Source organism: Miniopterus schreibersii (genome assembly GCF_964146895.1).
Source record: "Miniopterus schreibersii genome assembly, chromosome: 3".
In the NCBI taxonomy this organism is placed as follows: Eukaryota; Metazoa; Chordata; class Mammalia; order Chiroptera; family Miniopteridae; genus Miniopterus; species Miniopterus schreibersii.
Genome location: NC_138103.1, coordinates 29,718,593 through 29,730,914, shown reverse-complemented (window position 1 = coordinate 29,730,914; position 12,322 = coordinate 29,718,593). Strand labels below are relative to the sequence as shown.

Below are 12,322 nucleotides of genomic sequence, written 5' to 3'. Positions count from 1 at the left end.
ACATTTTGATGAAGTCTAATTTATGCACCTTTATTTTATGGTCGGTGCTATGTGTGTTCTGTTTAAGAACTCTTGGCCTATTCTTTAAACATCCCTTGAATCGATCTCTCCTTTCCATCTCCTTTGCCTCTACCGAGCTTCCAGGTCTCTCCAGGACTTGCTTCCCTCTGTGTCCCCATACCAATTCTTGTCCTACTCACTGCATGATCTTCCTGCCCAGGGACAGGACTGGCTCATCGCTGTGTCCCCAGGACTGGCAATAGGTCTGGCACGCACTAGGTGCTCAATAAAAGCTTCATAAATGAAGGCAGTGTCCTGTGGCCCAGATGGGGATCATTAAAACTGTCAATTAGTTCTAAACACTAGCTCATCAGGAACATTTGAGCAAAGCCAGAGAAGTAAAAAGTTTTGGAAAAACCAACAACATAGGAATGTTCAGCGTTCTCCCCAGCAGGAGCATTAATCACAAAAACTCAGACCTTGTTAGCATTATTTATTCTTGCTTTGCGCCCCACCCACAAAACAAGGGGAGCCTTTCCTCACACATGTTGGTCATCAGTGGCCCCGACCCCCAGTGTTTGCTGCCTCTGACTGTGGGGGAGGTCCATGATCTCCTTCTAGTCTTTCTCTTCGCCATGCGTGATGACGTAGCATAGGTTCCTGTAGTCCAGGTTGCCACACACATCTGGGGGGAAAGCTGCAAACATCTGCTTGATCTGGGGAAGGAGCAGGGAGTCAGCCTGGACCAGGGCCAAATAAGGGCCAGAGTAGGGGGTCACCCAAAGGAGTCAGAGTGCAGACGGAGACATGGTGGTGGAGGGCACAGAGGCCAAGGTCCCACAGCCACCCCTCACCCCTGTCGTTCTTGCTCTCATCCAAGGAGTCAAAGGAGACATCACCTCAGCATCAAGAGAAGAGTGATCTGGGTGGGGTGGGGTGGAGGTGGCTGCTGAGAAGGTCTGGGCTGCGCCTCCCAGGAAGACTCTTAGCAGTGCTGAATGGCACCCTAAAAAGCCAGAGCTTACCTCCTCCTCGCTGAACCGGTCTGCCTGGGTCATGAGCTTCTCTTTGATGCTGCTCACAGGTGAGAAAAGGTCATGTTCAGGGGAATGGCCACCCTGTGAGTGGACACACGTCCCAGGGGTGATGAGGACAGGTGGGCTTGGGGGAGGAGTCCTGGCCCAGGAGACACCCATGAGAGTAGGGAAGGGGGCAGGGCTGGCCCTACAGCCCCCAGTGGGCTCAGATGGCCACTTCAGCTGAGCCTTATTTTCTTCCTTTGTAATATGGGCTCTACTCCCAGCATCAGTGGGAACCAAATGAAATTACCTTGGGACTCCAACATGACCTTGGGGGCCACTCTGATGTCCCATCATGCACAAATAATCAACCTCAAGGTTACCGAGGGCAGCCTCTGCCTTGGTTCTACATGCACCGCTTCCCCGGCTTGTGATGGTTGCTGCCGTCTATGTAGTCAGCCCAGGAATGGGGAGGCCTGCCCGGGGTTCATTTCCTCTCCATGGCCCTGGGAACTGAGTGCCATTGTCTCCCTTTACAGAGAGGGAAACTGAGGTTCGGGAAGGGTAATAATTTGTAGTGGCATGGTGGGGCCTGTCCCCTTGGGTGGTCCAGAGCAGCCACCCCCAGGAGCCAGAGCTGCCTAGGTCCAGAGGAATGGCCAGAGATGAGGCATGGAAGGTGAGTTTAAGGCTGATGCCCTAGCTGCTGAGGTGATGGTGCCCAGAGGGCTCTCGGGGGGAGCAGGGGGCAGGGGTAGGATCAGAGGGCTGAGCGGGTGCCCTGAGCACCCAGTGGCCTATGTCTCCAGCAATGGCAGGCCCCACTAAGGACTCGCACATTTTCCATCATTTATGTTACTGCAGGACAGTCACAGTTTCCAGCTCTCCAGGCTGGGGACTTTTCATAGACTCTGTTTCAACCAGAGCATCCTGTGGTCTGACTGGCAGACAGCCACATCTTCCAGGTCCCTTGTCCCTGGGGGGTGCCTTTGGTTCCCCAATTGGGTTCCCAAAGGGTTCCTCCCAGCCCTGGCCTTGTGTTGGCGGGAGTAAAGGTGAATGGCAGTAGAGGGGTTGGTTCAGGCGACTCCAGGGGGCACCCCAGTGCCTCTCCCAGGTCCCCAAGATGGGGGTGGGAAACCATGGACCCTCAGGGAGTGGTGAAGGAGAGGGCTGAAGCTTGGGGAAATCCTCATCACCCCTCTCCTACCCCTGGGGAGTGGGTGACTCACAGCTTTGCCAGGTGGGGGATGGTAAGAATGTGAGAGACAAAACAGACCCTCCCCTCTTCTTCCCTTCGCCCTGCCCTCTCCCACCCATCTCCATTAACTGATAATTCTAACAGGCAACAAAACTAGTCTCAAAGCCAAGGCCTGAAGCATCATAGTAATTGGTCATAAAGCCTGTGCCTGGGGAAGAAATCTTGCCTGCCCAGGATCACCCACAGGCCCAGCAAGGCCTTGGAGGCTCAGAAGGGATGGCCAGGGACAGCTCAGAGGTCAGTTCAGGGTCCCAGCCCCTGGACAGGTGGCCACTGCCCTGCTTGCCCCTGCCCACCACCCTTGACTCTCTGCCCTGAGTTCTCACTGGGCTGAGGCTCCCAAGCAGAGCAGACATCAGTGCCCCCACCTCTATAATGCCAGCCCAGTGGCCCACTGGACAGCTGCCCACAGTCACCTAACTCTCTGTGTATTCCCAGCTGAGCTGGTCCCTTCCCATGGGCCAGCATCCATCCCGAATTGGCTCAGGCCCTGGCTAACATCTGGCCCATTCCTCTCCCCAGAAGCCTGGATCCCATTGACTTTGCCCTCTGGCATTTCACTTACCCATTCACTCCTCTCCATCTCAACGGCCAAGGCCTTCATGGTGGCTGTAACCCTCTCCTCTTCTCCTCCAGGCTGGCATCCATGTTGCCCCTGCCTAACTCCTTCTCAGGCTCTCCTATGCCCCCAGGGCAGGCCCGTGGTCCAGGGCCTGGTGAGTGGCTACCCCATATAGGCCCTGCCTGCCTCTCTGTGCTTAATCTCCCCCGCCCCACACCCACTCACTGGCTTCGGCCACAGGCCGCTCCTCCTAACCTTGCACACGCCAAGCCCTGGCAGTTCACTCGCTGGGTTCCTACATCTAGGATACTCCCTGCCTCAGCCCAGGCACCTTCAGTCATCCTTCAAGGCCCACCTCTACCCCCACTCCCACCGGCCATTGGGAAGCCCTCCCTGGTGACCTCATACTCCCTTTCACACAGAAATGGGGGCACTGAGGCCTGGAGAGGGGAGGGGGCATCAAGTGATGGCTGAGCTGGGCTGAGTTCTGGGCAGAGAGGAGATTGGGCTGCCACCCACCCGGACCCCATACCAGCTCCTTTATAATCTGAGGCTTTGGAGAGAGGAAAATCAAAATGGAAGGCAGAGGAGACTTACAAATCCGCCTTGACGAAACCTTTCCCTTCAGTGTCGAACACCTTGAAGGCATGGAGAATGGTCTCCTCTGGGTCCGTGCCTAGAAGCAGCACACACAGCCGGGAGAGCACCCAAATGAAGAGAGTCGGCAGGGGGCTGGGGCTGGGCAGGTCCCATGGCCCCCACAGGGAGATAGTTTGGGGAGCTTCCTCCCCAACTTCTACTCCACAGTGGAAGCAAGAGAAGGGAGGTTTCAGGGAAACAAGGAATAGTGGTAACTGCCAAGGGCACCGCCTGTAGTTATATATGCTCTGCACAGCTGTACAGGAGACCCTGACAAAGCACTTACTACGTGCTTAACCAGCTGACCATTGGCCCGATTTTCCAGACAAAGAAAATGAGGCTCCGAGAGGTTAAGTGACTTGGCCAAGTTCTAACAGCTGATGCTGCCATGTGATTAGTGAGGTGGGAGGGCAGCTCTGGCACTTTCTCATTGCCTGAGATGTGGGTGAGAGAAGAAAAAATGCTGCACTTGGGGGCCAAGGCTGGGACTCAGGGAGTGGCATTGGAGGGGTCTGCAAGATTGTCCCAGCCAGAGGCAGGGCAGGTGGGACAACAAGCTGTGGGGTGGGGCAGTGGAGAGGGGCTGTGGGGAGGAGCAGTTTTGGTTTTATCACCTCCATAGCATGGGCTTTAGGAAAAGGAGTCATTAGGAGAAATAGACCTATTCCCAAAACAAGATTGGATATCTTGCCCCCTGGTTGTACAGATGGGGAAACTGAGGCCCAGCAAAGAAGGGTCTCACCCAAGGCCCCACAGGCTCTGCGAATGACAGCTGGTGACCTGGTGATGTATATGTAGTGCTCTTTCCTCTCTGTCACTCAGCCCTCCCCTCACTGTGGACCAGGGATGTCCCCTTCCTTCCTTAAGGCTTAGCTGTGTCCTTGGTGAAATGGAGATAAAGGTGGTGTTTGCTCCCACTTCCCAGGATGAATTATGGTAACGTATGGTTAATGGTAAAGATCTGGACAAACATCATTCCATCATGGCCGCAAGTGTGGCTGAGCCTGCTGCGGCAAGCCCCACCCTGCAGCCTCACTGTTCTACCCCATGGAACCCCCAGATCAGCCCACGTGGTAGGTACTGATGCCCCCAGTTTGTCAAAAAGGAAACTGAGCTCAGAAAGTCTCTGTTACTTGCTTGAGATCCCCACTACTAAGGGGAGGAGGGTTTGAAGGCAACTCTTTGGGCCTCCAGAGCCCCCTGCTTGTCCCACCACTCTGCTCCTGCCCGTCAGACTGATTCAAGGTCAGCTGTGTCTCCCCCATCAAACTGATCAGAGCCAGCTGTGTCTTCCCCATCAGACTGGGTCAGGGCCTTCTATGTCTACCACATCAGACCGGGGGCTCATGCAGGACAGGATGGTATCTGGGTCATTAGGCATCTCTGAGGCTGGCCCAGAGTGGCCAAGCCTGGCACATTGCTGGCCTCCCAGCCACTCTGCTCTGCAGACTTTGTACCTCATCAAATAGGTACAGAGTAGCTACATTCCCCGCCCCTCCCCACCAATCGCTGTTATTCCTAATCTCATGACAATGTGTCCTTGTCCCAATTAGAGGCCTGAGACAGTGCCTGCCCAGCCTTAGCTCCTGTCTCCACTGCTGGCTGAGCATGCAAGCTCAGCCAAGTTCAGCTGAAGTCCCAGTGCTGGCGTCCCTGCAAAAATGAGAAAAAGCTGGGAGCCTGTGACCCTGCCTGGTCTGGGTCAGAGTTCTTAGCTCAGTCGCAGACCAACATACCTCCTTTTAAGTCACTGGGTCACCGGCTAGAGTCCCAAATGTCTCTGGGAATGTAAACCCTGCCCCAGGTCCCTGGGCTTCTGAGCTCTTCCAGGAGGTGGCCATGGTCCCAGGAACAACCCCTACTGGCTGCCTGGAGGTGGGCCAATGGCACTCCTGAGTCAGCTGAACAGCTCCAGGCCCACAGCCTGCCCTCTCTCCTGCCCTCAGTTTCCAGTCTCTAACACGGAGGGTGGAGCTATCTGGTCATAGGGCAATTGCTGGCCTCCTTCTAGTCTAGGATCAGCCAGGACATTGTGTGTGGGGCTATTGTACTCGCCAGCAGGCCACAGCCTGTGAGAGCATTATGATTTCTCACCAAATAAAAAATCTGTGCTGTTAGGTAGGATCACCCCTGTAGTGGGCTGAATTGTGCTCTCTCCCAAAAATATATCCATGTCCTCATTCCCGGAATAAGGAAATGTCATTTTACTTGGGAAAAAGGCCTTTGCAGATGTCAAAAAAGGATCTTGAGATGGGGAGATGATCCTGGATTACCCAGGTGGGCCCTAAATCTTGTAACAAGTGTCCTTTTAAGAGTGAAGCAAGGGAGCCACACAGAAGAGGAGGCAGTGGACCACAGAGGCAGAGATGGGAGCGATGCAGCCACCAGAGACTGGGAGAGGCAACAAAGAGATTCTCCCCTGGAGCCTCTGAGGAAGCAGGGCCTGCCACAGTTCAGATTCCAGGCTTCGGAGCAGAGAGAATACATTGCTGGGTTTTTGAGCTGTCAAGTTTGTGGTCATTTGTTACAGCAGCCTCGGGAAACCAACACAATGCTCATTTTACAGACAAAAAACTGAGGTGAAAGAGCAGACAAGCCAAGGTCACCCTGGGGGCCAGTGGGGGGCTAGGTATAGAACCCAGATCTAGCAGAGACAGGGAGGGAACCAGGCAGGGGCACCCTGAGGGTGGGGTAGCTACAAGGCCCACCTCCCAGGGCAGCCTCAGCCTAAGCTGGCCCTTCCCTCTGACTGTGGAACCCTCAAGCCCAGGGGACGGCACTAAAGGGCAGGGGACAGAGATGCCTTGACTCCCACCACAACCTGCACCCCAGGCCTAACGTTGCAATGGTTAGAGCCAGGAGTCGGGGTTAGGTTCCCTCCCCATCACTTAGATGCTGGGACACCTGAGGAAGTTGTGGTGACCTCTCTGAGCCTGAGAGGCTCATTCACTTGTGAATGAGGCCCCTCCATCTTTTCCCTGGGGGAGGAACTGGTCTGACATAGTAGTTTCCACCCCCTACCCTCCATAGCCCCTCCTCCTGGCATAGTGGATGGTGAGGCAGAGCAGGCAAGAAGAGCCCAGGGGTAGGGAGGTGGGGCTGAGGCAGCATCCTGATGGTGGGCAAAGAGCTTTCACACAATTTGTCCTGCTGTGCCCCTCACAGCCCTGCAAGGAGGGGTGGCTACAGTTACCACCATTCTGTGGTGTAGAGGTGGGAACTGAGGCAGAGCTGGGAAGGCATGTGCTCCTGGGGGTGACACCATGCTCCCAGCTGGGGTGTGCGTCAGCGGGGAGGACATCTGCAGATAGGACCCAGCCTGCCCACGCCCACTCACCCCTCCCTCCCCAGGGCCACCTGGAGTCTCACTCACCCTTCAGCTTCTCCCCAAACATGGTCAGGAAGACAGTGAAGTTTATGGGCCCAGGGGCCTCCTTCACCATGGCCTCCAGCTCCTCGTTCTTCACATTGATGCGCCCTGGGGGGGGGGGGTACCCGGGAGCACAGTGAGGGCCAGAGGGGACTCTGCCTGCAGGCAGCCCAGGAGAGCAGAGCCCAGGGCCATGGAGCATCCTGCAGTCTCCCAGCTCTACCACCCACCTGCCCCCATCCCCTAAGGCCCCGCCCACCTGCTGGGGGACCTGGGGAGGGGACCACATCCAACCACAGTCAGCATGGGGCTGCCCCAGCCTTACTGCCCCAGCAAGTTAGTTGATTGTCATCCCCATTTTACAGATGAGGAAAATGAGGCTCAAAGAAACTGAAGCTGAGGTGTATAGGGGCTGGAAGACCTGGATCTCAGACTCATTTGTCTCCAGAGGGGGCAACTGGTTGCCAGGAGGTTGGGATTCTGGGATTCCTCATGGTTCCAGGGGACAACCAGATCTCTAGGAGCTCAAAGCTCAGTACAGAAATGACTTGGTTTTGCCCCCTCCCCTCCCCACCCCCACCCCATATCTCAGGCCCCACCCAGTCCCTGAGGCCCCCCTTCAGGCCCTTCCCTGGGCCTTAGAGGGTGCAAAAGCCTCCCCTGGGAGCTGAAGCTTGGAACCCTTGAGTCCTGCACACATCTCCAGCCTCTCCCCAACCTGAGGCAGCTCTTGATCCCTCACCTCACCCCAGCCTCCCACCTCTGACCTTTGCACAGGTCATTCCTGCACCTGATATACCCTCCCTGCTTCCCTGGCAAGTGTTCTCCTACAACAGGAATCCCTTACTGACCTTCCAGGTAGCAACCACACCTTCTCTGCACCCACAAACGGCACATGAACCCCTCACACCCACTGCACCCAGCCACTCACTCTTTCTGGATGGCCTGCTCTGCCCCAAGCTCCTGGCCCCCCTGGCTGCTGATCACCCACCCAGGGCAGCAAAGGTGTCCCTCAGGTCCTCCTTGTCAATGAAGCCATCCCGGTTCTGGTCCATGATGGTGAAGGCCTGGCAGAGACAAGGGCACTGAAAAGCCACCCTCCCCTTTCACCCAAGCCCAGCTTCCCTCCCCAGAAAAAACCCTCTCCCCAAGAGGCTGTCCTGCAAACTGCTGCCCCAGCAGCCTCAGTGCAGCCCCCTCTGGCCACCCAGTTACCCAGCTCAGTGTGACACCAGCGTGACAGTGAGGGTTAACCTGCACTGAACTGCTACTGTGTGCCAGCATGCTGCTGGGCTTCATGCCCATCCTTCATTCCATGTCCACAGCAACCCCCTTTCACAGAGAGGAGAACTGAGGCTCAGAGAGAGAAAGGGCTTACAGCAAGCAAAGGCTCAGATAGAGAGGGGTCAGACTGCCTAAGGACAGCAGTCACATCTGCAGGTTCTGAGGCACACCATGGTGGCACTAAGAAGAGTGACATCATCACTCCTCAAGGACTGAGGGCTGATCCCACTCCTTATTGGCTCCCCAAGTGCTTTCTATGAATTACATGAACCCTCCCAATGGCCCCAGTGAGCACTGACCAACCTCTTTAAACTCCTGGATCTGGGACTGATCAAACATGGAGAAGACGTTGGAGCTGGCTCCACCTTCCGTTCTTTTCCGGGCTCTTCTGGGTGCCTGTGAGGTAGTAGGTGAGGCCTTGCAGAAGGGAAGTCAGCCATTCACCACCTCCCAACCCTCATGCCTCATCTCCCACAGTGTCATCCTGAATGACGCCCCCACCCACCCCCAGCCTGAAGCAGACTGGCAGGCAAAGCTTCTAATGAAGCCTTGCAGATAAGCAGGGTGGTTTCCCAGCCCAAGCCAAGAAGCCCACAGGAGCGCCCACCCCCCGGGTCAGACAGCTGCTTCCTGACCTGGGCCCCCGGGCTCCGGAAGGCTGGTGGTCTGCGCCCAGCCTGTGAAGCAGAGAGGGGCATATTTTCTAGCATCAGACCCCAAATGGGGCCCACCTACTCTCCTTCCATCCTCCCCAGTGTTCTCAGGATAACATTTGGGCTCCTCAGCCCTGTGAGATCTGTCTTTTGTCCCTCTCCCAGAGCTTCTACCCCCACTCACCTGGGTCCCCCACTCTATTCCAAATCTGCTTTGAGCTTTCTTCTCTCCCAACATTTGCTCCTGCAATTCCCACTGCCTGGAATACCTTCCCTGCCTTCCATCTGATAGAATCTTTATCCCCCAGGCTCAACTTCTCTGCCACCTCCTCTGAGAAGCCTTCCCTGACCCCTAAGCCAATTTAGAGTTCCCCAGATTCTTCCCTCACCACCAGTCTAGGGCAGCCATACCCCATAGCACGGTCCACACTGTCCTGCCATATCTGTGTGTCTGTTCATCTCTGCAGACCCTGCCTTACCCAGGCTCAGAGTGGGGATTGACTTGGAAATAGCTACCCACGGCTCAGGGGTGAACTCCCCAGTAGGTAGAGCAGGCGACCACCCACATGGAATAATTCCAGGGTTTCTTTCAGGATGTCATGGTGCCTGGAGTCCACTATTGAGCACTCACTGAAAGCCCTCAGTCCTCAAGACTCCCTGAGGAGATCTTCCCCTCAGCAGCCATCATTAGGGGCCCCCATGTTCGAGTCCCTGAACTGGCTCAGAGAGGTGGTGCAGACACTGGCTTCCTGCTCCCATCCCTCTACCCCCTCTCCTGCTTCCATCTCAGCCAAGCTCTGTCTATCCATCCCCAGAGCATGCCCCCCCCAGTGCCTGTGTGGTCTCCCCTCCCCCACCTCACTCCTATCCCACCACCCAACTTCCCCCACCCCTGCACTCGCCCCCACTTCCCTCTGGCGCCTGGGCTCACTTCAGGAGCAGCAGCTCGGCTGACTTATAATTAGCTTTTACTGGGTGCTTTGTCTCCACTAATCCTTTGAAAGGGGGGCTGGCAGGGCAGCCAGGACATTATGATGCCGTAAAACCTCTGTAATATTTATAAATCCCTTCAGACATCATAAAGAAAAGAACCTCCCTGCAGAGTTCATCTCACATAATTACATATACATTTCCCTCTGATTAATAAAAACGATCACTTCCGTCTGTGGCATATTCTGCCCTTTCTCTCCTCAGACCTGCCCTTGGCCTCGGCATCACCCATTCCTGCCTCATCCCAGCCTTCTACAACCATCTTGTGGAACATTGCCCTACTGTGTGCCAGGCCCTGTTCCAGAACCCCCAAAAGGAGGACTGCATAGGGGGAAACTGAGGCTTAGGATCTTCTGCTCTCCCAGCCTGGACTCTTTTCAACCCAGCTGCCTGGGGAATTCCCTTTTATAGTGTGCCCCTAAAAAATAAAAATCCCCTGAAAAGAACACCTCAGGGCAGAAGGGGGTAGCCCAGACCTGAGTTCCAATCCTGCCTGTGCTATTCACAGCCTCTGATGTTAAGAAATTCAGTTACAGGCTCTAAGCCTGTTTCCCCATTTGTGCCTATCTCAAGGCATCAGGACATTCATTAGGTACCTGCTTATCTCCAGCCAGGCCCTGTGCCCAGACCCAGGGACCCAGAGCTGAATTAGGCTCCATCCTTGTCCCCAAGGAGCCCACAGTCCAGCTGGGAGCAGACAATCAATAGAGGTGGAAGGGAGGGACAGGTGCTGAGAACACAGAGAAGCCCTCTACCACTGGGGCTCTCAGGGCAGGCTTCCCAGAGGAGATGGCTTCTGAGCTGGGGCTTGACAACCCAGTCAGAGTTCTCAGGCCAAGTGGGACTGATGAGGGTGCAGGAGTCAGGCCTGAATGAACAGTGCCCTTGAGAGTCTGCAGGGAGACCCAAGGGGCTGGAGCACAGGGGCAAGGAAAGATAGCAGGACAGGCCCCACATGGGCTGAAGGAGCTCAAAGCAAGGCTGGCAGGCCCCACACAAGGTTCCAGAGGACCCAGGCTGTCCTGGAATCCCAACTCGACCCCCATAGGAGTCATGTCCTCTCAATAGGAGCAGAGCCCCACTTCTGCCTTGAAAAGTCTAAGCCTGGCCCACCCTGCCTCCCTCCACCTTTCTCTTCTTCATCTCTCCTTCACCTCAGCAGCCCCCACCCAATCCAGGAAAGCAGACCCAAATCAGGACCCACATGGATGAACTGGCCACCCATCAAGGGCAGCCCAGGATGGGCCAGGTATAGGCCTGACATCAAAGGTGAAGGAAAGGTCAGGATCAGGGATATCAGGTCAAGGGCAAGGATGTCAATGAGAGGAGCAGGGTCAGGGTGAGTTCAGGCAATGAGGCGAAGGTCAGAATCACAAATGAAGTCAAGGTCACAGGATGAGGTCAGGGTCAGGAGGCAGGGCAGCCCTAGCCTACCATGGTCTGGAGTGCTCCCTCGCGCTGCAGCAGGGCTGGGGCAGTTCAGGGATGTCTCTTTAAATAGTGTTCTAGGTCCGGACAGCAGTTTGGAAGGTGACAAAGGACAGGATGGAGGCCTCCCTGCCAGACACCTGTCTGGGACATTGAAAGTGGGTGTGATTGTAGCATCCAGAGAGAGTCCAAGCCACGAAGCTCTCCACCAGCACTGGGCCAACCGGATTTTTGTAGCCAAGGGCCCAGGGTCCAGAAAGGGGGTCTTGGATAGGGACACACAGTAAGTTGAGGCCTGGAACCAGCTGGGAAGACTTGGCCTTGGCCATGGAAGGTCAGGAGAGCTCTCAAGGCAGGGCCACCCACACCAGCTGGGGAAATTCATAGCTGCAACATGGCCGATCCCCTAAGCTGTGCAACTCTGGGTAGGACACCATCCTCCAGAAGGCTCAGTCGTCTCATATGAAGAGTGTGTAGCACATGACACCCCTTGGTCAGTTCTTGGAGAGGGTTTCTGTATCAGCCTGGCCCTGTGGTTATGAGTGCCACCCTCACCCACCCCAGCCCTCCTCAGGGAGTTGAAAAGCAAAGAGATAAAAGAAAAATGGAGGTGACTTTGACAAGGGATAATTGAAAAATCAGATCTCCATTCCACTCTGACCACACATATATCCAGACATGGTTCATCCTCACTAGGCTTGGCCCAGCCTAAGAGTTCTCAGCACAGTGCCAAGCAGAGACTGCACCTGCCCTGGTAGCCTCCCACTCCTGTGTGTTCAGTCCAGCCTGGGCTGCCCCATCTGTCCGGCCAAGTCGGCCCCCAATCTGTCTGATCGGTTGCCAGGGCCGGCAGTGCTGGGCTTAGACAGTGAGCCCTCTTGTCCCCAGGCACAGGACAGCTTAATTGTCCCCGGAGCTGGCCTCAGGCCTCCACACCCTGGTAAGATTGATCTCCTGCCTTGGGGGAGGGAATGCTATGGCGATGATTAGAAGAGTAGCTAACATTTATTAAACACAGAAGTCAGTTGATGTTCTGAAACGTGTTTTCACATTCAATCCTTACCTCATTTTCCAGGTGAGGAAACTGAGGCACGCACAGATGAATCACTCACCCAA

At 55.6% G+C, this 12,322-nt stretch overlaps 1 protein-coding gene across 4 annotated transcripts; it reads right to left on the bottom strand.

The window, feature by feature from the left end:
- Positions 1–516: 516 nt before the first annotated feature.
- Positions 517–11,231, bottom strand: MYL10 (myosin light chain 10). 4 transcript variants are annotated; one of them, XM_081131931.1, is made up of 8 exons: positions 11,213–11,231; positions 8,771–8,812; positions 8,439–8,531; positions 7,843–7,918; positions 6,855–6,959; positions 3,440–3,518; positions 1,026–1,074; positions 517–716 (listed from the first exon to the last, which is right to left on the bottom strand). In XM_081131931.1, the coding sequence occupies exons 1-8, from the start codon at positions 11,213–11,215 to the stop codon at positions 618–620; spliced, it is 546 nt and encodes a 181-aa protein (XP_080988057.1). In that variant the 5' UTR covers positions 11,216–11,231; the 3' UTR covers positions 517–617. The 4 variants fall into 4 exon arrangements, with proteins under 4 accessions (XP_080988057.1, XP_080988058.1, XP_080988059.1 ...); XM_081131932.1 differs by lacking the exon at positions 8,771–8,812 and having other exon boundaries at positions 11,213–11,230; XM_081131933.1 differs by lacking the exons at positions 8,771–8,812; positions 11,213–11,231 and adding an exon at positions 9,200–9,219.
- Positions 11,232–12,322: the final 1,091 nt, after the last annotated feature.